Source organism: Panthera uncia, chromosome D1 (assembly GCF_023721935.1).
Source record: "Panthera uncia isolate 11264 chromosome D1, Puncia_PCG_1.0, whole genome shotgun sequence".
NCBI lineage: Eukaryota > Metazoa > Chordata > Mammalia > Carnivora > Felidae > Panthera > Panthera uncia.
The window spans coordinates 49,933,262-49,957,805 of NC_064808.1; the positions used below are offsets into that span (position 1 = coordinate 49,933,262).

At 43.4% G+C, this 24,544-nt stretch overlaps 1 protein-coding gene across 2 annotated transcripts in view; it reads right to left on the reverse strand.

Annotated features, from left to right (window-relative positions):
* DNHD1 (dynein heavy chain domain 1) overlaps positions 1–17,724 on the reverse strand; it is an 82,234-nt gene extending 64,510 nt beyond the window's left edge. The window contains exons 1-6 of one of the 2 annotated variants that reach the window (XM_049650997.1): positions 14,870–17,724; positions 13,765–14,599; positions 9,490–9,663; positions 4,250–4,453; positions 4,060–4,170; positions 2,351–2,507 (exon numbers count right to left, since the gene is read on the reverse strand). In XM_049650997.1, the coding sequence (XP_049506954.1) occupies positions 2,351–2,507; positions 4,060–4,170; positions 4,250–4,453; positions 9,490–9,663; positions 13,765–14,599; positions 14,870–14,933 (1,545 nt within the window). In that variant the 5' untranslated portion in view covers positions 14,934–17,724. Of the gene's footprint in view, positions 1–2,350; positions 2,508–4,059; positions 4,454–9,489; positions 9,664–13,764; positions 14,600–14,869 lie in introns of those variants that run through there. The other variant, XM_049650987.1, reaches the window with a different exon arrangement.
* Positions 17,725–24,544: the final 6,820 nt, after the last annotated feature.

The following is a 24,544-nucleotide window of genomic DNA, read 5'->3' on the forward strand; positions in this document are numbered from 1 at the left end:
AATATCTATTTTATATATATATATATATATATATATATATATATATATATATATTTGATACAGGATGCATATCTAGACTATCTAAAGAACTCTTACATATTAATAGGAAAAAAACAGACAACAGTTAAAAATAAACAAGAGACTTAGACCATCACAGAAGAAGGTACCAAAACAGCCAATAAGCATATGAAAAGACGCTCAACAACCTTGGTGATCATAGAAACACAAATTAAAACTACAGTGAGGGGCACCTGGGTGGCTCATTCGGTTAAGTGTCTGACTCCTGATTTCAGCTCAGGTCATGATCTCATGGTTGTGAGATCAAGTCCCGCATCTGGCTCTGCACTGAGTGTGGAGCCTGTTTGATATTTTCTCTCTCTCCTTCTCCTTCTGCCCCTCCCCTGCTTGCATGTGCTCTCTCTCTAAAACAAACAAACAAACAAAACTACAATGAGATACCACTATATACCAGTTTGGCTAAAATTAAAAACCCTGACAATACTAAAGGTTGATGAGAACATAGGACAACTGGAAGTCTCCTACACTGTTGGGGGAATACAAACTGGTACAACCACTCCAGAAAACTGTTTGGTACTGTAAAACAGACATGTACCTTATTCCAGCAGTTTCACTCCTAGAACACATACTCCAAACAAATGAGTGCTTATGTCCACCAAGGGACATGCACAAGAATGTTCTCATCAGGGGCGCCTGGGTGGCTCAGTCGGTTAAGCGTCCGACTTCAGCTCAGGTCATGATCTCGCGGTCCGTGGGTTCGAGCCCCACGTCGGGCTCTGTGCTGACAGCTCAGAGCCTGGAGCCTGTTTCAGATTCTGTGTCTCCCTCTTTCTCTGACCCTCCCCTGTTCATACTCTCTCTCTGTCTCAAAAATAAATAAATGTTAAAAAAAAATTAAAAAAAAAATGTTCTCATCAGCATTATTCATAACAGCAAAAGCTGAAACAAACTCAAATGTCTATCGACAGGAGAATAAATTGTGGTATATTCATACAGGAAATACTACATAGCATACAAAAGAGTGAACCACTGCTTCCTAGAAGATTATGGATAAACCTTGCTAACATAATGTTGAGTGAAAAAAAAATGGTGATTCCATTTATATGAAATTCAAAATCAGACTAAATTAATCTATGGTGACAGAGATCAGAGTAGTAGTTACCTTTGTGGGGGTATTGACAGGAGAGGTACCAGGGAGCTTGCTGAGGTGCTGGAAATGTTCTACATCTTGATCTGGGTGGTGGTTACATGGATGTATATACATGTAAATATTTCAACAAACTGCACACTTACAATTTGTTTACTGCATGCAAAATTTACCTTAATTGACAAAATAAACCTCTATTTTTATTTATTTATTTTTTATTTTTAGAGAGAGAGAGAGAGAGAGAGAGAGAGCAGGGGAAGGGCAGAGAGAGAATCTTAAGCAGGCTCCATGCCCAGCATGCCCACAACCATGGGCTCATGACCTGAGCTGAAATCAAGAGTTGGATGCTTAACCAACTGAGCTACCCAGGTACCCCCAAAGTAAACTACTATTAAAAAATTTTAATATTTTTGTAACATTAAAACAAGAGTGGGATTTAGGAACTGGGAGGTACAGAAAGGCCATGGAATAGCTTGCCCCCACCTTTGGCCCCATTCAGCTTAGTGCAGTGTGAGGTCCAGCTGTTATTGTCTGGAGGCTGAAGGCCATTTCCCTGTATGAATCTACCTAGGGCTTCTCGTACATTATTTCTCATGTACTAGATCTCTCTCAGATCTAGTTTACCTAGAGACAGCGATCAGCCAGAGAACTGGGTAAATATCCAGCCCCACCCGACAGACAGCAAACTATTGTGACAGGAACATGTAGCAGGGCCTCCAGGAGCCCTAGGCTGAGGGCAGGTACCACAGATGCAAAGTAGGCATAATTAGGAAGGACTCCATCACCGGATGCTTCTACCAGCCACAGTGGCCTACCGAAGATTCAAAATAGGTTCAAAGATAAGCCTAGTAGCATGAAAGATCCAGACTCCAACTTTCAAATTCCCTAATGCCCCTGGCACAAACAGCTAAAGAAAACCATTGCTATGTTCCTTCTCCTCCCTGCTCAAGGCCAGGACCAACCCTTAGGGAAAAGGTTGGGTCCAAGCCTCTGCCCGTCTGTAATTGATCCATCCACCCCACAACAGAGACTGCTGGTGCTGGGCAGGACAATGGCTCTGGGCCAACTTCAGAGTCCAGACCACACAGGGGATCCCAGGAGAAGCGTGAGCCAAAAGGAGACTGGGCCTCTGGCAAGCTCAGCTTGGGGAAAAGGTTCACAATAAATTGCACTGCAGCCTCTTACCAGGTGCAGGATGGATGTGCAGAGGTGCAGGCAGCGATGGAGCAGCTGCAGAGCCTTGTGGTTCTCCTTGGCTAGAGCCCGTTGCAGGTCCAGCAGCCCATAGCATTGATCGGGGTCTTGGGGGAGCCAGGATACAGAGCGCAGCTCCTGTAGAAGCCTGCAATCAATGGCTAAGCTTGTCAGAGCCGGCATCTCAACCTTCTTTCCTTGAACACTTCTGACCTCTTCCTAGCCCAGCACACCGCAGAATAAGCAAAGATTTAGAAAGATTCTAACATTCCTGGTGACCTACAGAGACAGATTCCTCTTGAGAATTCTTTGGAAGAATTCAAGCTGAGGAAGTTGCTGGTCGGGGAATGCTTTGGGAAAGGCCTGGAGTTATGTGCAAATGTTTCTACTGACTGACCTTTCTGCCAGGAGAGTGTCTCCTTGAAAGGCCTAAGGGCCCCAAAAATCTAGATGGGCAGATCAGTTTTAGGATCAAAGGTGAGGAACCTCTAACTTCTCTATGGGCTGACCATCCCTGAGAAAACCTGCTTCTGTTATCTACTCTCTCCATGAGAATTCTACATCTCTAAAAATCCTTGAAAAAGACGAAAGATCCCCAATAAGCAAAAGGTGATCATAATGGGTATCATTTATTCAGCACCTATTAAAAGGCATTGAACATGGTACTTTATATTTACAATCTCACTTCTCACTATAGCTGCGTGGTAGAAACGTTTATCCCTAGTTTTTATATCAGGAAACGAGGCTCAAAGAGTAAAGTCCTTGCTAGGGTTCAGGATTTAAATTCAGATCTGTCCAGTCTCCACGCCCTTATGCTTTTAATTACACTATGATGATTAGGCTAGACTGGAGGATTCCCAGAGCAAAGGTTTCAAACTAGTAACCCGTGGGTCAAATTCAGACTGAAAATGTTTTCATATGTTCCAGTAAGAGTTGGCCAGCACACTGTTTTAATAAAAATTTGAGTTAAGTAGGTAAAATTAAGACATTTTACAACAAAATGTGGATTTCCAGGAAATCCTGAAAAACAAGGCAGCTGGCATGCTGTACCCATATTCCCAGAGGCAACAGACAACTGGAACTCAGTAGTGACTGTCCTATTTAGATGCAGTCTCCAGACTGTATTCCCCTGCTCCCTAATGTCTTGCACCTAATCCACTACGTTTCTTCCATAGCTCCGGCTCAGGCCCTGTGGGCATCTGAGTTTGCAACTTCTATCACAGAAGAGAATTAGAGTGGCTGAGGAGTGCAAGATAAGTAAGAAAGTACTGAAAACAGGAATAACTAAGCTTTTCTTCAAAAAAAAGAACCCAAAAGGTACCATGGGAAGAGCAGAGAATTTGAATTCAGGCACCTGAGTTACATCCCTAGATCCAATACTCAATAATTGTGTGGTCTGGGGCAAGGTGATGTAGGAATACCTAATTACATGAAAATATGCTCAAGATACATTATTCATAAAAAAAACTGGTTACTTAACAGTATGTCAAGTATGACCACATACGTATATGTGATAGAAAATAAGACCAGAAGGGAAATGTGCAAAATGTTTGTCGTGGTTATTTACGGTTGGTAAGATTAAAGATTTTTTTCTCTTTGTGCTTTTTCATGTCTTCCAAACCTTCTACAAGGAACATGTTATTGTTTTTTTGTAACAATAATTCAAAAGGTCCATTGACATTGTATTTTGAAGACCTTACCTGCTAATATGCAGAAGCCCAGCTCCAAAGTGGGGCACAGCAAAGAGCAGATGCTTCCCTAGGAAAGTCCGGTGCCGGTGCAGCCCGTGCAACTTCACACTCCTCTTCCAACTACAGACCAGAGGGCAGCGACAGCATGCTACTGCTCCCCACAACACTTCTCCCCACATCCCATACTGTCACCACCTACCAAGCCAAGGCCTTGTATAAGAGGAAATATTTGAAGAACGGGATGGACTGGAGCTGCTGCCAGAGGACAGAATGGCGGTGCCAGGTGCCCAGCGTGATCGTCTCACTGCCCTCCACAGGATGGACATGCAGGATCCCAAAGGGAGAGAAGATGTAGTACTCAGGGTTCACCTTCTTGGGTGGCACCACCACCAGGCTGTAGGGCCTTTAGAAAAGAGCTCTGGTCAGCAGGAGCCCTGGGAACTCCTGCAGACGTCAGGAAGGGACAAAAGAAGGATGGAGAGGCGAAACATGGCAGCAGGAATGAAGGCAGAAGAAAGTGGGAAGAAGGGAAAGAGAAAAGAATGATCTTCAAACTCAAAAAAGGAAACAAATATTATTAATGTTTTAAAAGTTTATTTATTTATTTTGAGAGAGAGAGAGAGAGCAAGTGGGGGAGGGACAGAGAGAGAGAGAGAGAGAGAGAGAGAGAATCCTAAGCAGGCTCCCTGCTGTCAGTGCAGAGCCCCACACAGGGTTCCATCCTACGAACTAAACCGTGAGATCATGACCTGAGCCAAAATCAAGAGCCGGACCCTTAACCAATGGAGTCATCCAAGTGCCCCAAGGAAATAAATATTAAGAATAAATGGAAGCCAAAGATGGAAGGGAAGAAAGAAAAAGGCACCCAGCCAGGTCTAAGAAGATCATATCTCCAGATCCAGATACCTTACATTCCATCAAACCTAAGATGCCATCAGTTGTAAGCTGCAGCATTAAAAAAAAAAAATGAAACATTAAAATGCTGCCAATGTGATACTCCACCAATTTGTAAGATGCATCATAATTTCAGAGATGTTAAAATGTAAAAAAAAAAAAAAGTACATCTTAGAAATGATAAAATATGTATATCTCTAGGTACTGAAATAACATGCAGAGAAAAATCAGTGGGTGCTGTTGGGAGTAACTGAGAATGGGGAAAAGCAGGGGGTGAATAGAAGACTCGACACAGGCAAATAAAGAGGAAAACTGCAGCCAAAAGAACCAGTCAAGTACCTCCGGAGCCACCTTAAAATCCTACTAAGTTCTCTTACTTCAGCACAATGCACCTGCATCCCAAAGTAAATGCCATTTATATAGTTGTATCTAGTTGCAGGAGACTGGTTAGCATAATGCTGTTTGGGCACATTCAATAAAGTATTTATCAACTTTTATTTTACAGTTTTATTTTCATAACTTGGAGCCAATAATATACTTAAGCATTAAGTATATTTGAAAGCCCTTTATAAGCTTTGATGTCCCAGTTCCTATGCCTATAATGCCTAAGAGATAAAATGGCCGTCTTCTATCTCTTCCCTCTCAACTTTCTAGAATACATGATTAAGCAAATGACTGAAGAACATTTAGATAGATCCAGAATGAACTCACTAAGTCAAGTCATGTAAAACTTTGTTTCCTTTCTGACAAAGTGACTAGATTTTCCCAAGTACTCTTTTCCCCCAAACCATTTCTTCTGAAACAAAAGGAGCCATAACTTTTTCCAAGATAGTTAAGGAAAGAATATAGGATTTAAAACTGAATCTACCTGACTCAAGTCACCTCCCTTAACCACTGGGCTGCTTAGTTTCCCACAGTTTCCTGTACTAATTGAACCCTGGCTCCCCCAAGGGGTCATTCCTTCCCTTATGACCTTCTTAATGAACACTACTCTTTCTTTTCTCTTTTTCAAAAGCTGCTTTCTTCTTCTTTTTCTCCTCCTTCTTCTCCCTCTTCTCCTTCTTCTTCTAGGATTTTAAGTAATCTCTACAGCCAACATTGTACAACCAAACTTACAACCCCAAGGTCAAGAGTTCCATGCTCTACAGAATGAGCCAGCCAGGCACCCCTAAATGCTACTCTTCCTGCACACGGTCAGGATAGAGGGTACTCTTCTCACTCCCCACAGCGAGTGCTCCTTTGGGGGATAGTTATTCATTCGACTGTGCTAGGCACTAAGGATATAGCAGTAAACAGGAAAAATTCAGTCCCTGACTTCATATGGAATTTAATTAAACCATTTATCGAGTTTCCCTTCTGTCCAAGTGCTGTGATTGGAGATGAGGACATAAAAATAACTGCTACATAGTCCTTGCCCTCAAAGGGCTCAGATCAATTGGAGTATTAAGTGATGCTAGAGAGTATTCAACTGCTTCCCAAACACCTCAAGCTCTCTGCCTTACTGAAACACGGCAAGTTCTATATGGAACTCATCATCTTCTTGCCTCCATGCCTGTTCCTACTCTGGATAATTCATTCATTCATTCAACAAATGTTATTGAGTCTCTACTCTATGCCAAATTGTTCTAAACCCTCAGGGTATGCTGTTAAACATAACAAACAAAAATCCCTGCCCTGACAGAGCTCTCATTCTATTGAAGAAGAAAGATGATAAACATAATAAATGAGAGGGGAAGAAAAGCACAGGAAAAGGAGGTTGGCAATGCCAGGGGAGGACAGGAGTTTTGGGGGGAGGGGGAGGGAGGGAGAGGTGACACTTGAATGAAGACTCTAAGGAAGTGAAGAAATAAATTCCTATCTGAGTATGAATTAACATCCAGGACATACCAACATAACACTGTATGTTAACTATGTTAGAATTAAATGAAAAACTTAATTAAAAAACCTGGGACAAATCCAAGAAAAAATTGATAAATTCAAACACATTGAAAAAAAAAACAACAAACCCATTACATGTCCAAGAAACAAAAGGAAACAATAAAGGGCAGGGTTCTGCTTTAACTAATGGTGCACTAGAAATTTAGAACACTCTCACTTGAGAACAACTAGAAAAAGGCAAAATAAACTGGTAAAATATGAAAATCATCTGTATGGATACATCAGGGAAGTCCAAATTAAATGCCGTGGGTTCTGGGTTTGTACCCTGGTCACATTATAGGTTGAAGCAGAAAACATGGCTTTCCTGGGTGTGGGTCCCCAGCTGCAGCCTCTGATCTTTGGCTGTCTGTGCCTACCCAAAGCTCGGCTCAGGAGCTGACAGTAAAACTGACACACAATCGCCAATAGTGGGATCCACAGGCGCCTCTGGGGAAAAGCACCACCAAATGCTAAACTCACTTCACTGGATTTCCTTCTTTGGCAGAGTTCGTCCTATAATTATTCACTGCCTTTTAGTTCTCTTGTTCATGGTTTCTTGTCTCTCCGTGTGCCTAATTATCTTTGATTGTGCTGCTTCTCTGATTATGATGGAGCTGATAGTTTAAAAGTTCTAAGCTTGTAATTTTCTTGGTGTGAGCTCTCCACTGCAGTCAGTAAGCATCCCGTCCCACACCGCCACTGTTACTGGTCAGGTGTGGTGGCTGGCCACTGGGTGTCAGTAGTTAGTTCATCACAGTCAGCCACAAGTGATCATTTCATTAACTGTGATGCCACTACATGGCATGGATTACTAGGACCCTATACACCATTTGCACGGAGCTCAGTACTGTTCAAGGCCAAGGACATTACCAAGGCAATATCAGAATCCCATATTTGAGGCTCCTTTCCTTTCATGATATCAGTAACAGTCCAATCAGGAAAGCAGAAACCAAACAGGGCATTTCAACAAAGTGAATTTAATAGAGAGCTTTTTTTTTTTTTTAAGGTGTCAAAGAAACAAACAGCCAAAAGGGAACACCAAGGTGGCACTGATACAATAACCGCAGGAATGGATGCCAGCTCGAGAATGAGAGGAACATAGGGAAGGGGTCTGGAGTCTCAGAAGCTATGAGCTTGGGGGAGGGGCTTGTAGACCTGGGGCCTGGATTTCATTGGAGGCGCTGCCACACTGGTACTAGTGCCTTCGGAGTTTGGGGGAGGGGCAGTCAAGATACAGAAAGCTGATGGGCAGGTGCCACCCAGCTGGCACTGGTGCCGTCAGAATCATGAAGAGGCTAATTCAGAAGGTGCCCACTGCCGCCAGGGTGGAGGACCAATCCTGACAGAAGGAGCAAGCAAGGGAAAGAGGAAGTTCCTTCTCTTATCTTGCTGTCCAGTCTCCTTCTAGCACCCCCTACTAACCAAACCTAACAGGGGGCGCCTGGGTGGCTCAGTCAGTTGAGCACGACTTTGGCTCAGGTCATGATCTCCTGGCCTGTGAGTTTGAGCCCCGTGTCGGGCTCTGTGCTGACAGCTCAGAGCCTGGAGCCTGCTTCGGATTCTGAGTCTCCCTCTCTCTCTGCCCTTCCCCCGCTCATGCTCTGTCTCTCTCTCTCTGTCAAAAATAAATAAACATAAAAAAAAAAAAACCAAAAAAAACCTAACAGGAGGCCAGTTGAAAAAGGAGGAGTAAAGTTTGCAGTCTCAGCCCCAGTGTCATGAAGTAGTGAGAGAAGAGCCAAAAGACAACTGCTTAATAACTGGCACAATGCTTTCAGCGAGAACTTGTTAAATGACCTGATCAGTAAATGCATGGATGATACGCCCCATTAGTGCTACATAAGCTCAGGAGAAAGACAGCAGTGTATGTAGGAAACAGAGCCTTCTGGGAGGGTACACGACATACTGCTGAAGAGCATGGACTTTTGAGTTAAGACAGTGCTAGGTTTGTCTGTTTCTACCACTTAGTATGTGACAAGTTACTTAACCTCTTTATGCCTCAGGGTGCTCGTCTCATGTATGGAAATAATAACAGCACAATGCTTGGGAAAAAAATTGATTAATGGTAATTATTATTTCTGAGAAGAGATGGGATTTGAACAGGGCTTTGAGACATACATAAATTTTAGAGCTAACAGAAGAAAATGAACACCTCCTGAGTCATGTGGAAGGAGGGGACTTGTTTTTATAGCCCCAGAGCTAAAACCAGGACCAGAAGGTAGAAGTTAAAAGAAGGCAGAGCTTGGTTCAGTCTAAGGAACAGGGCCCCTTGGGAAACTCAAAGCTTCCCCTCACTGTTCAAACACCAGATTTGTGCACTGGAGTTGGAAGAGATCCCCATTAAATTCCCTTCCGAGGCTACGACCAAATGTTTCTACCATTTTAGGACAGAATAAAGAAGACAGAACCAAAAGTAGAAAAGGCTGTGAGAGCAAAGGGAGCAAAGAAGAGGTGCAGAACGGAAAGGAGGAAGCTGAGAAGGGAAGAGGGAGGCAAACTGGAAGAAAGAGGAGAAGCAGCCAGAGAAGAGAAAGGACAGGAGAGGAGTGGGTAAGGAGAGGAAGCCGGGTGGGAGATAGCATGGGAGGAAAACAGGGAGTGGCCAGAGTAAAAGCCATCTGGACTTACCTAAAGTGCCGGCTGGGAGCTACATTGAGATAGAGGAAGTGGATCTTCTTCAGGTATCTCTCTGTCTTCATAATGGTCATCACCTGGCTACCCAGGAGGGAAGTCTGAAATGAGAAGCCAGAGCTTCTCTTCTGTAACGTTTTCTTCCCAGGAACTTGTGTATCAAGCTGAGACCTGTATGATTAAAAAAAAAAAAAAAAAATCAGGAGAAAAGAGACAGAGCAAGGAGTCAGCTTGCCACTGTTAGCCAGTGAAAGGAGGAGCAGATTGGATGCTGAAGAGGATGTGATGTGGTATTGTCAGAGCCTATACCCTACCCTACCACCTATACCCAAAGGTATTCACATACCGAGCAAATACCGTCAAGCAGCTATATTCACACAGACCAATCAATGAACAACCCTTCCCTTTCTGACAAATGAATAATCATTCTGGACTTCTTATGATTACTATGAAGCTATTATATAATACTGAATGAAATGGGAATATTTTGTTTTCCCAGCTCATCATCTAGCAAGCCCACAGGCCTGATTTCTCCACCACTGCTTCCTAACCTAGATCTCCTAACCATTGCCCCCATTATGCCTGCTTTCCAACTCTGCATGATTCCATGCCTGTGAGTCTTTCTTGCTCTTCCCCCATCACCACCTAACTTCTGGTTTCACATCCTTTCCTTTCCAGCCAGGATCCAATGGTGCATTCTTCAATCCCCTCAAGCCTACACCAGTACTTTCAGTCTTTTTACCCTTCAACGCCAGCCAACAAAATTGATATAAAAATTAATTTTCCAAGAAACCAAAAACTGAATACCTAGACTATACTAGTCAAGTATATAGCGATGTCACTAATTGACCCAAAGCTAGATCAACAGAACAAGTTACCCCAGAGATAACAGTGCCATCCTATTCTAAAAGTTCATATCAACAATAGGGCTTGTAAACTTGATGTTGGATCGGGACATTTGAACCGTGTAACAGCTACTGAAGTTTCATTTCCTCAACAGTTAAGAGTCCTACATGATCTAAATTGGTTCAGAAGATTACTGAACCAGGAATATCAGCTCCTCGACGGATTCCTGGTATCTGATCTCAATTATGGGCTCATGCTGCTCTGGTATCTTCATACAAGTCTTCAGGCACCCTGTATCTTTCAGTCCCCTCAGCTGCTATTCCAGACCTCTACCTACTCCCATGCCCAGCCCTGCCAGGCCCCACTTCATTCCCTTTCCTGCCTCCTTCCCTGCCCAGAGAGAACTGAGGTTCTCAGCCATCAACTAACTTCCCCTAGTTCAGCTGCTTTCCCACACAGTTATCTGCCCAGATTCCCATCCTAATCCCATCCTAATCAACTTGAGAGGAAGCAATGCCCTTTCTTCTCTGTAAGAAATTCCTCCATTTGTGAAGTGGATCCTTTATCCTCTCTTCATGCTATATTTTCAATCTCTTTCTTTTCTTACTGTTAGCCTATATTTATTCATGCACTGTGCAAAAAATTTTTGAACACCCACTTCTCAAGCATTGTCATAAGGGCTATGAACATCTATCTTATTTTTTTTTTTAGGAGGCCTATCCAGACACCAGTGTCCCATTATCTCTCTCTCCCTTTCAAGCCAACCTTCATGAAAGAATAGTAAAATGTGATTTCTACTTCCTTATCTCCCGTTTGCTCCTGAATGCACTAAAATCTGGCTTCCCCTTCACAAAACTGCCCGAAATAAATCACTTTCACCAACCTCCTCCTTGTTACTAAAACCAATGAACATTTTTCAGGTTTTTCTTACTTGCTTCAGTAGCATTTAATACTAACTGCTTCCCCCTCCTTGAAACTCTCCTCTTATTTCACCTCATAACCTGCAAGATATTTTGTTAATAACTTCAATCTAAACCAAAGTGCCTCTGATGTGCTTTCCGCTACATGTACACACACACACACACCCGTATGCATACACACACACACAGGAGCAGCCAGGGGAAAGGCGGTGTTCTCTTTATTATATAGCACTTATCACAATTTGCAATTATATTTTATTGGCACCAACTTATTTAATATTATTCCCCCAACTGAACTGTAAAACCCCAAAGAAAGAGAATGAGTGTGTCTTGTTCATGTCTGTATCTCCAGCATCTAGCAGTTCCTAATACGTACTGGGTCTCCAGTGATACTTATTGAATGAATGGATGTCTGGAGGAACAGACCTGGAGAACTTCATGCAAGCTAAGCCACATTAGCTAGGCCTCAGAGACTTATCACCAGGTCCAAAGAGAAAAGCAAAGAACTTGACCCCTTTCCAACATCTCAGTCCATTCTCACTTTAGTTACATACTCCCAGGAAACATATTCAGGGCACAGGGCAGGTCTTGGAAAAAGAAAGGATCTGCTGGGGATCTTGAAGATATAAATTGTCAGCACTGTCCCCTTCTATCAGAGCCCCAGGAGCCTACCTATCTGTCCACCATTACAGCTTTAAGATTTTAGCAAAAATTTGACCCGGCCATAAACTTAGAGCAAAAACTGAGGAAGCCAATCCAGATTAAAGGTAAAGCTACCCTTCTTCCCAGTGAATGTGTACTAGACAAGTTGCAAAGCACTTAGAAAATCAGGCCAGACTAGTATCCAAAATCTATAAAGAACTCACCAAACTCCACACCCGAAAAACAAATAATACAGTGAAGAAATGGGCAGAAAACATGAATAGACAGTTCTCTGAAGACATCCAGATGGCCAACAGGCACATGAAAAGATACTCAATGTCACTCCTCATCAGGGAACTACAGGTCAAAACCGCACTCAGATACCACCTCACGCCAGTCAGAGTGGCTAAAATGAACAAATCAGGAGACTATAGATGCTGGAGAGGATGTGGAGAAACGGGAACCCTCTTGAACTGTTGGTGGGAAGGCAAACTGTTGGTGGGAGCGGTGCAGCCGCTCTGGAAAACAGTGTGGAGATTCCTCAAAAAAATTAAAAATAGATCTACCCTATGACCCAGCAATAGCACTGCTAGGAATTTACCCAAGGGATACAGGAGTGCTGATGAAGAGGGGCACTTGTACCCCAATGTTTATAGCAGCACTTTCAACAATAGCCAAATTATGGAAAGAGCCTAAATGTCCATCAACTGATGAATGGATAAAGCAATTGTGGTTTATATGCACAATGGAATACTACTTGGAAATGAGAAAGAATGAAATATGGCCTTTTGTAGCAACGTGGATGGAACTGGAGAGTGTTATGCTAAGTGAAATAAGTCATACAGAGAAAGACAGACACCATATGTTTTCACTCTCATGTGGATCCTGAGAAACTTAACAGAAGACCATGGGGGAGGGGAAGGAAAAAAAAAGTTAGAGAGGGAGGGAGCCAAACCATAAGAGACTCTTAAAAACTGAGAATAAACTGAGGGTTGATGGGGAGTGGGAGGGAGGGGAGGGTGGGTAGTGGGTACTGAGGAGGGCACCTGTTGGGAGGAGCACTGGGTGTTGTATGGAAACTAATTTGACAATAAACTTCATATTAAAAAAATAAATAAATAATTTTAAGATTAAAAAAAAAAAAGAAGAAAATCAGGCCAGAGGATGGGGGCGGGGGGGAATTCTAAGACTAGTGTTAAAGAACTCTCAGAAGAGGAGGTCGCTGTAGACACTCTGAAATCTTGAAAGGAGCAATGAGAGCCCGATTGGGGGAAACAATTGGCACTCAAGGGGCCAGGATACCCACACTGGCAGGGCAGGAAGAAGGCTCTGAAAAGGTCAGAATGAATGTCGCATTTGCCTGAGCTGCCAACTCTAATGTGCTTTGGGGCTGGCTTAGCTCACACACAAATGTGTGGGAAGGTCCCTCAGACAAGCATTCACCTAGGAGCGTCCTGAGGGAAGAACCTGTACACAACATCCAGCACCCAGCCCTAGGCAGGCCCAGCGGAGAGGGTCAGGGATTATGAAAGAGTGAGAAAAAGAACTAAAGAAGCTTCTAGCACCATCTGAGAAAGATCTGGAAACTGTGGAAACTCAAGCTGTTTTCTGATGCCTTGGCTTCCTTATAGCTGACTTTTGATTTTCATGAATTTCTGCATTGCCTGAAGGGGATTAACACTTAGAACACTCGGTTTATTTGCAGACAAAAAGGGAGAAAGAAACAGCTACAACCAGCATAGCTTGGGGTTCAGGCTAATGCCTAAAATCAATAGGGAGCTGGCCCTAGACTTCGAAGGAGGCACCCGTTAAGTTTCTTCTTTTTCCCCTCTGCTCAAAGCCCCACTCTGGGTCCCTCACTTACTTAGTCTCTTTTCTTCCAACAGGCTCCTCCTCTGCATCATCAGTGTCCCTGCTTTCATACCGTACGGGGATGTCTGTGGCCAGTGCCAAGGGCAGGAGGCTAAGGCCATCTACCCACCAGGTCTCTTTCAAGGCCACCTGGGCACCAACAATACCCAGGCTGCGCTGTAGCTCTGGCAGTGTCAGTGGTCGCAGCCATGTAGCCAACTCCTCCCCCACGTGCTGCCCACCCCAGCGGGCCTGCACAAAAGGGCAGGCTGGGTGTGGGGGCCTGTGACGGAACTTCTGCTTCTGGGAACAGCACTCAATATGTGAGGCACTCTCTAACAAAGAGGTGTCTGGGGGAAAGGCCTGCTCTATGGCATCTAGTAGGTCCAGCTGGAGCTGGGATTGGACCCAGGGTGCCCAGTGGGACAGCTGCTCCAGGAAGGGCAGCAAATCAAGGTGACCAACAAGCAGCACACGATATGGAGGCAGCAGACGCAGCACCGCATGCAGGTAGTGCCAAGCTGCAGGGCTGCCATCCCTCAGGACAGCTGAGAACAGAGTTTGGAGCTCAGCTACCAGGAGCTCCAGCGCTGTGGGCTGCTCTGACTGGCTCACTGCCTTTGGGGACTGTCTCTGTGTCCTCTGATGGTCCTGGAGCTGCTCTTCCGTGTCTGGAACACAGACGGAGTGCTGAGATTCAAGGGCTTCAGGTGATGCCTCTTCAGGAGACAAGTCCGCCTTTGGCTCCGAGACCAAGAGGAGCTGGGCATTCAGCTGCTGTCGAACTGACCTTGCCCACTGTTCAGGTTCTGACTGCCAGTTCCAGGCTCCTGGCTGCTGGGTCTCACCTGCTTGGCCCAGCCCAGAACAGGTGTGAGAGAAGGGGCCTTAGGTTCTGGGCTAGGAATGTCAGGGTCTAAGGGGCTGGGGGACAGGGGAGGGGAGGGACTTAGGACAGGGAAATGGATGGAGCTGCAGGGCAGTTGCAGGGCAGAGCCAGAACAGCAGAGGACAACAGCTTCCCCAATGACTCTGGTAAGAAGCAGGCCCAAGACAAAGGCAGGGGCCCTCTCTGCACAAGAGTTCCTTCCCACCACCCAGGACACAGTCCCCCTCACCTGGTGTAAGGGGTACAGGAGGCAACGGAAGGGAAGAGAGACTGATGTGCTGGTAAGGTTTCATCCCAACTGCCTGTTGGAGAAACTGGTGAACCAAGACTTGGGTCCCAAGCACAGGCTCACTCTACTCACAGCTGCCCATACAGAGAGACTGGCACATGGAGGAGTGATCACTTGCACAAACTGATGCACACTTGGAAAGGGCTCACTCAGAGAACTTTGGTAACAGCAAGGAACGTCACTGGGAGTGGAGCCCAGGGATGGCCTGAAGGGAGGAACAGGTGGTCACTCTGTGGCAACAAAGCCCCAGTGCTGTCTGAACATGGGCTGAGGGGGGCTCTTGGGAACAGAAAGCACAGAGAACTACATGGTTCAGATGAGGTTGGGGGGAGTGTAGAGAGGAAAAAGTGGCAAAGGACCAAGCTGGAAGGAGGAGGAGGAGAAGGAGGAAGGGGAGGAGAAAGAGGAATAGGAGGAGGAAAAGGAAGGAGAGAGGGAAGGGGAGAAGAAGAGGGGAGGGGCAGGGGGTCCCTGGGAGTGTGGGAGGAGGGGACCTTCCTGGGGGCAGTGGCAAGGGAGATCTGAGGGCAAAGGGAAGAGGATTATAAGCTGGAGACTCACCCGCAGCTCCATTCCCTCCCAGCTGTTAGAACCGTTACAGGGTCCCTAAAGGCCCGAGCCTTCACCCCAGAATTCCGGAACCCTCAGAAACCGGAAAGGGGAGGAGTCAGCATCCGTGCTGGTCCGGGATTGCACAAAGGCAGGGCGAGGGGCTCGGGCGAGGACTGGGAAGCTGAAGCACTGCGGCCCAGACCAAACCTGCTGGCTGCCCACACGCTTTGAGAATAGGTGATCAGTCTGGCTGGGTCTGAAAAAAAAAATGACACGGTGATTTGGGGAAGTAGCAACCGTGAGGGCGTCATGGGAAAGTATGATCCCTGTGCCTATTTATGCATTCACTGAACGTCTTAGCTGGCACCAAGTACCAACAAGTTATGTCTTTGGGACCCTACCTGCACCCCATCCACATATCCACCAACCCTACCTTACCACCTCCCCCACAAGCAAACTCCTAGTAAGACAAAATCCTTGATCATAAGAAGTCCAAAATGGGGGGTGGGAAGGTCTGAATGATTTAAGGAAAGAAGGAAGGAAGGAAAGAAGGAAGGAAGGAAGGAAGGAAGGAAGGAAGGAAGAGAAAGAAAGAAAGAAAGAAAGAAAGAAAGAAAGAAAGAAAGAAAAAAAGAAAATTCAGCATATGACACAGTCCCACCTCTGCCCTGCAATCCAGATTTGTACGTCCATCTGCCTCCTTAATGGCTCTACTTGGATATCTGATAAATAACACAAACTTAAAATCTTAAAATGTCCAAACCAGACTTCTAACTACCACCTCCCTCCCGGTGGCAAAAGAAACCTACTCCTTTCACTGCCTTCCCCAAAATGACAAGTCCATTTTTCCAGTTGCTTGGGTCAATACCTTGAAATCACCTTAGATTTCTCTTTCCATCCCTCTCTTCCCACCTCAGCCTACCTCCCATGTTGAATCCTTTGGCAAATTCTGTTGGCTATAGCTTCAAAATCTATCCAGAATCCAACAATTCCTCACCACCTTAAGTGCCACAACCTTAGTCTGTGTCACTATCACTTCTCACCTGGATTATTCCATAGCCTTCTAACTGGACTCCCTCCTTCGACCCTTGTCCCCACAATCTGTTCTTTTCAGAGCAGCCAGTGACCCTTTTCACAGGGCAGCTCTTGTCACTCCTCTGCTTAAAACTAATTTCCTATCATTTCATTCCCTCCGGTGAAAGCCAATGTCCTACATGGCCTACAAGTTGCTATGTGATCAGCCACCTACTATCTCTCCTTCTCTCCTATTCTCTCTCCTCATCCACTCCACTCGAGCTGTGCTTGGATTACACCGAGGATGCTCCCATCTCAGAGCCTATGTATCAATTACTCTGCTTGTGTATCTATTAGGAGACATACAAGGTTTCATACAAGTTTTCTGTGCCTGTGTAACAAATTACCACAACCTAAGTAGCTTAGAAACAAATACCCGTTTAGTACCTTGTAGTTCTGCAGATCCATGTTTAGCATGGCTTGGCTGGGTTCTTTGCTCAGAGTATCAGAAACCTGAAATCTAAGAGTTGGCTGGGCTGAGTTCTCATCTGAAAACTCTGGGGGAAAATTCTTTTCCAAGCTCATTCTTGCTGGCAGGATTCAGATCCTCACAGTTGTAAGACTAGGTCCCAATTTCCTTTCTGGCCATCAGTTGGGGACCATATTCAGGTCCTAGAGGCCACCTTCCTTCCTTGCCATGTGATTCATCCACCTTCAGGCCAGCAACCATGTCTCAAACTCTTTGCAAGCTTGGAATCCTTCTGAATCCAGCCAGAGAAATCTCCCTGCTTTTAAAAAGTCCATGTGGTTAGGTCAGACCCACCCAGATAATATTGCTTTCTTACAGTCAAGTCTGCCATATAAGCTGTCATATTCATAGTCCTAGCGATTATGTAGGATATGCACACAGGGAGTGGAAAATTCAGGACCATCTTAAAATTCTGCCAACCACATATGTTGTAACAACAAAAGGACCCCAAAATACAGTGGTTTAAACTATATGGAAGGTTTTTTTCCCTCTTACATAACTGCCCAAGTATAAATACTTGAGGGCTAACGTGGCAGCCTTTCAGTTGTTCTACTTTCTCCAAGAAGGTGGTCCTTGTCTTCCGTGTCCAAGAGAGTTCACCACCATGCTGCTAGGTCCCATCACAGTCCGTGGAGGAAGAATTAGGAGCCACACCCTTACTTTTTTTTTTATAATTTTTTTCATGTTTATTTATTTTGAGAGAGAGAGAGAGAGAGAGAGCAAGTAAGGGAGGGGCAGTGAGAGAGAAAGAGGGAGAATTGCAAGCAGGCCCCACAATGTCAGTGCAGAGCCTAATGCAGGGCTCAATCTCATGAACTGTGAGATAGTGACCTGCGCCAAAAGTCAAGAGTTGGACACTTAACAGACTGAGCCACCCAGGCACCCAAGTAGGAGGCACACCTTTACTTTTAAGGGCACAATCTGGCAATGCACGCATCACTCAAACACATGGGCACACCTAGCTGCAAGGAAAGCTGTAAAATCTGATCTTTATTTCCAGTGGCCATGTGCCCAGATAAAAGTCAAGAGTCAATTAGTAAAGAAAGAAGGAGACAATGGATACTGAGGGACAATGAGGCTTATACCACAGGGAGCACTCTTCCAGATGTCCCCAAGGCTTATTCCCTCATTTCAAGTCTCTGTTCAGAGACCTTATCAATGAGTTCTTTGACTATCTAGCATAAAATAACAACACTGTTCCTACCTTCCTTACCCTTTCTACCCTGCATTATTTTTCTCCACAGCACTTAGTACCATCTCATATAAATACTTAATTTGCTTACTGCCTATTTCCCTTGACCAGAAACATAAGTTCCGTGGTGGCAGAGATTTTGATTGCTCTCTGTTGCATCCCCATTCCCTGGTGCTGGCACCATGAGTAGGTGATCAGAAAATATTTATGGAACAAATGCATAAATGTATAGCAGTCTTCATTGATGAGAAAGGGGATCACCTCTGGAGTCAGACTGTCTGAATCGAAAACCTGACTGTACCACTCACTAGTTGTACGGTATTTTGCCTCCATTTCAATTAAAAAATTTTTTTTTAATGTTTATTTTTGAGAGAGAGAGAGAGACAGAGTGTGAATGGGCAAGGGGTAGAGAGAGAGGGAGATACAGAATCCGAAGCAGGCCCCAGGCTCCAAGCTGTCAGTACAGAATCTAACATGGGGCTCAAACTCATGAGAGATCATGATCTGAGCCAAAGTCAGACACTTAACCAACTGAGCCACCCAGGCACCCCATCAAAAAAATTTTTTTTAAATAAAATGAAGGTAATAACAGCATTTACCTAACAGGGTTGCTGTGAGGATTAAATGAGTTAATGTACGTAAAATGCCTAGAATAAAGCTCAGTGAAGCTATGTGTTTTTCTTGTTTGTGGCACTCTACCAAGTGCTGTTTAGGTAAAGGTGGACAAGACATAATAGTGTTCAGTGAGGGCAGCAGCCCTTCCTGGAAAGGGCAAAGAAGAGTCCCAGAGTCACAGCAGGCCTTGAAATTCATGGCCCTAAAACAATGGTTTTCCAGACAGACAAGGACAGAAGGGAATCATGTTCAGTGGCCTCTACTGAGCCCTCAACACTGCCTAAAAATTGAATTATAGTTTTTCTGTCAGTCTACTCTTCCATTCTGTGAAAATTCTATTTCATACGTGTACTCTTTCATCTTCCATTTTCTTGTTTCACTCTCCAATGATAACTTCATCTCCTATTAAAAAAAAATTAGATGCTGTTTCAGAGTTCTTCAGAGAAACAGAAACAATAGGATACACACACACACACACACACACACACACACACACACGTAGGTAAGTAGGTAGGTAGATAGATTTATTTTATTTTATTTTAGAGAGAGAGGGCATAAGTGAGGGGCAGAAAGAGAGGGAGGGGAGAAAGAGAGAATCCCACAAGGAGAGAGAGAGAGAATGAGAGAAGAGGGACTCACCTGAAGCAGGGCTAATTTTTTTTTTTTTTTTTACCTGAAGTGGGGCTCATGCTCACCTAAAGCAGGGCTCGAACTCACTAACCCTGAGATCATGACCTAAGCTGAAGTCAGATGCTTAACTCACTAAGTCACCCAGGCATGTCCCTAGATAGATTTATTTTAAAGAATTGGCTCACATGATTGTGGGGGCTGGCAAGTTCAAAATCTATAAGATAGGTCAGTATGCTGGAAACTCAGGCAGGAATTAATGCTGCGGTCTTTTTTTTTTTTTTTTTAAGTTTGTTTGTTTACTTATTTATTATTTTGAAAGAGGCAGAGACAGCATGAGCAGGGGAGGGGCAGACAGAGGGAGATTGAAAATCCCAAGCAGGTTGCACACTACCAGTTGCAGAGCCTGATCCAGGGCTCAAATGCACAAACTGCAAGATCATGACCTGAGCCGAAACCAAGAGTCAGACACTTAACAGACTGAGCCACCCAGGCACCCCAATGCTGCAGTCTTGAGACAGAATTCCTTCTTTGAGAAATCTGTTTTGCTTTTATGGTCTTCAACTGATTGAATGAAGCCCACCTTCATTAAGAGCAGTTTCTGTCATTTAAAGTCAACTAATTACAGATGTTAACCACATCTATCAAATACCTTCACAGCAATACCTAAATTAGTATTTGATTAAATAACTGGGCACTGTAACTTAGCCAAGTTGACACATAAAAACTAACTATCACACATGGTATTTAAAAGAAACTCTCTTAGGGCACTTGGGTGGCTCAGTTGGTCAAGCATCTGACTCTTGATTTCACCTCAGGTTCATGATCTCATGGTTTGTGGGATCGAGCCCCACATTGAGCTCTGTGCTGATACAGATGGGATTCCCTCTCCTCTCTCTGCCCCTCCCTTCCTCGCACATGCTCTCTCTCAAAATAAATAAATATTTAAAAAGTATATTAAAAAGAATGTTTAAAAAATAAACTCTCTCAATCTCCCAGTACCAAATTAAAAAACCACTTAGATCTGCTTTATCCATCCTCCATCCTTCCTGTTACCAATGAGATGCTCCTCCTTTCTCTAAAGCCAAGCTCTAGACCTTTGCTCTGGAACTCTCTTTCTTGCCTTCACTTAGTCAGCAAATAATTATTGAGCACCAATTGTTTTAGGCACTATTTTAGGTCTTTGGTTACATCAGCATACAAAGCAATAGCATTGACAAAACTCCTAATTTATGATTTATAGAACGTAAATTCTAGTGGGAGATACAAGTAATAATAAACAAAATGAGCCCCCTTACCCATTTCACCAGTGGGTGAAGGGGACCAAAAGGTAAAAATAAAAATAAATAGAACTTAGGCACAATATAATTGTAAGCCACAGGACTGGTCAATACATAGGGTATGATTTAAAACTCTCAATTTCCATAGAAATATTATTGATCTTAATCTTCACCCTCTCCAGTAGGATCACATTTAGAGAATTTATATCACTAGTCTTGGGAATGAAAATAATACTTTAAATCTGAAGGAAGAGAATTACATGCAAAAGCCCTACAATTGTTTCTATCCTAATCTAGTTTCTGTTTAGATGATAAAACAAGCCTATTCCAAAAGTCCACACTATGTACTGTTTATGTGTGATAACAGTCCAAAATAGTCTTCCAGGAAAAAAAAAAAAAAACCAGTAATGTAAACCACTGCAGGAGACAATGCCAATATAAACAATTTTGTATAATCATGGTAATATATGACCAAATTTTATAAAATCTTGATCCAGAATTAAGAACAAAGAACAAAATGAGTAAACTACATAGTATGTGAGAAATGATAATGCCATGGAAAAACAGAGAATAAAGAGAATCAGGAATGTCTAGGGAGAGGATGGGTTGCAATGTATATATGTATGTATGTATGTATGTATGTATGTATGTATTTTGTATTGTTTTCAGGAGTTGAATTTAGTCATCACTTACATGTACCACCCAGTGCTCATCACAAGTGTCCTCCTTAATACCCATTACCTATTTAACCCATCCTGACCCACCTCCCTCCATCAACCCTCAGTTTATTCTCCATGGTAAAGAGTCTCTTATGGTTGGTTTCCCTCTCCTTTTCCCCCCCTTCCCATAAGTTCATCTGTTTTGTTTCTTAAATTCTAATATGAGTGAAATCATATGGTATTTGTCTTTCTCTGACGGACTTATTTCACTTAGAATAATACACTCTAGCTCCATCCACATCGTTGCAAGTGGCAAGATTTCATTCCTTTTGATGGCTGAGTAATATATATATATATATATATATATATATATATATATATATTTCTTCTTTATCAATGGACATTTGGGCTCTTTCCATAGTTTGGCTATTGTGGATACTACTGCTATAAACACTGGGGTGTATATACCCCTTCAAATCTGTTTTTTTTTTTGTATCTTGGGGTAAATATCTAGTAATGCAATTGCTGGATCATAGGGTAGTTCTATTTTTAACTTTTTGAGGAGGCTCCATACTGTTTTCCAGAGTGGCTGTACTGCGTTGCAGTTTTAAATAATGTTATCAGAGGGGCACTTGGGTGGCTCAGTAGGTTAAGCAGCCGACTTCAGCTCGGGTCATGATCTCTTGGTTTGTGATTTTGAGCCCCATGTCGGGCTTTGTGCTGACAGCTCAGAGCCTGGAGCCTGCTTTGGGTTCTGTCTCTCTCTGTCTCTCTCTCTCTCTGCCTCTCCCCAACTTGTGTTCTCTCCCTCTCAAAAATAAAGATTTTAAAAAATTAAATGATGTTATCAGAATAAGTCTTAATAAAAAAGGCTTATTCTAAGCAAAGACATGAAGGAAAGGAGGGTAGCCCTTCTCCCCGTCTTTTGCTTGATTAATTCTAACTCATCCTTCAGATCTCAGCTTCTAAATCACCGCTCTGGGAGGCTCTCTTTCATCCCCCACACAAGTTCCTACCACTGTATGTTCCCATTACGACACATATTTCTTCTTTGTAACATGATTACTCATTCTATATTGAACTTCACCATACCTGTGTTAAGTCCCAAGAGAACAAAGATTGCCTCTTTTATTCACCTCTGTACCTACAGGGTTTAACAGTGCTGGAAAACGCAGTCACTCAGATATTTGTGAAGTACTGAATATATGAATGCAAGTGGGGCACACTCAGAAAAGGAAAAAGAGTCCAGAATTGGCATGATGTATCTCAGTACCACAAATAAATTGATCCTTTTATAACCAAGGGTGAGAAAATCAAAAACTGAGAAAAGGGGGTTGGAGATGAGGCAGAGAGATCACCTGAAACCTGATCACCCAAGAAAGCCTCAGTTATGAAGCTAAAGAGGCTGAAGGTCATGGAAGGCATTAAGTGGATGAGGATCATTGTTAAATTTATATTTTGCAAGAATCACTCTTGATTAATGTGGAAAACAGATTGGTGGGTATCTTCTAATAGCCATTCTCTTCTTTGTTAGTAACAGAGCTCCCATTTTTTAACTGGGTAAAAAAATGATGAGTAAGAATAAAGTGACATCTCCCAGCTTTCCTTGTGACAAGGTCTGACCACATGACAAATTTCTGATGTGCAACTTTTAGGATGTGTCCTTAAAGGGAGGGGGGCATGCCTCTTCACCCACCCCCTCCTCCATTCTGACCCTTGGAATGTTTATGTGATAAGTAAAACTCCATCTTGGGTCACAAAGTTGAGAGTCATACCACTGATACAATAAACAGAAAGCTGATGAGTATCGGTTCTCAGTTGACTGTGAGGCCACACCAGTTTTGGACTAGATTTTTACTTGAAAGAATAAAAGTTTGTAAGTCACCGTCATTTTCAGTCTGTTACGTATACCTTAGCTAAATGCTAATCAAAACAGTCCAGGCTCAAGAAAGAAGCTGCTACGTGATTGCTGCTGTAATCTTTAGAAGAGCTGATGAAAGTTTGACTAAGGTAGTGACAAAGGAGATGGAGAGAAAAGAAAGGGTTCAAGAAATATTTAAGCAGAACTACAATACTTAGAAAGTGAGTGAAAACTAGAATGACTGATTTACTCCAGATGGAGGCTTTCAGGTGTTGACTGATCTGTGAATATGAAGGGTAGAAGATACCAACCAGTGAGATTTTGAATGAAAAACACCTCCAAATCATTGGCAAAAGATCAAAAGTTCAATGAAGATTCATTTCTGTCTCTTCTCATATAAAGCCTTTCTCTTGATATGTAAATAGTAAACTGAGCTGGGAGGAACTTGAAAGATGTTCATTCAATATTTGCCAGGCACATATTATGTGCCATATTATGTGATAAGGATACAATGGTGAGCAATACAGACATGGGACTGTGACCTCATGAGGTATATAATTAATTACCAACTGTTAGAAGTGTTACATGCAAAAAACAAGAGCAATTATGGGAGCTGGAGTCTAGGAAGAGTTATCTGAAGAAACAGCATGTGAACTAAGTACTCAAGAATGAATAAAAGTTAACTACGTAAAGTAAGGGGGAAAGCACTGCAAGCCAGGAGATAGCAGGTGCAAAGGCCCTGAGATTGAATAGCATGACAGATCATGACAGATTAGAACTGAGAAGGCAACGTGGTTAGAGCACAGAGAGGGAACAAGTGAGGTGTGTTCAATTCAACAAACAGTGCTGATAGTCCAATGTTTGACAGCCAATAAAATAAAGCTGAGATGGGCAAGGGCTGGATCATACAAGGCCTCACAGGTCACATGTAGAATGTGTTTTATCCTAAGAAGAATGGGAAGCTATTGCAAGGTTTTAAGTATCAGTTTGTGTTTTCTGACCTATGAATGGAGAACAGATTGGAGGGATGCAAAAGTGGACATGAGGTAGTAGCAATTGCAGTAACCTTGGTGGAAGATTGTGAAGACAGGGAGAAGCAGACAGAATCAAGGGCTATTTAGAAATGTAAAATGCAAACTGATGGGATTTGGCAACTGAATAAGGGGATGAGTGAGGTTCCTATCTTCTGCAACTGGAGAAGTACTAGGTATAAGATGAAAATTGATGAGGAAAATATGTTGAGGTGGGGATGTCAATCAAGTAACTCAGAAGAGAGATCTGGGAGT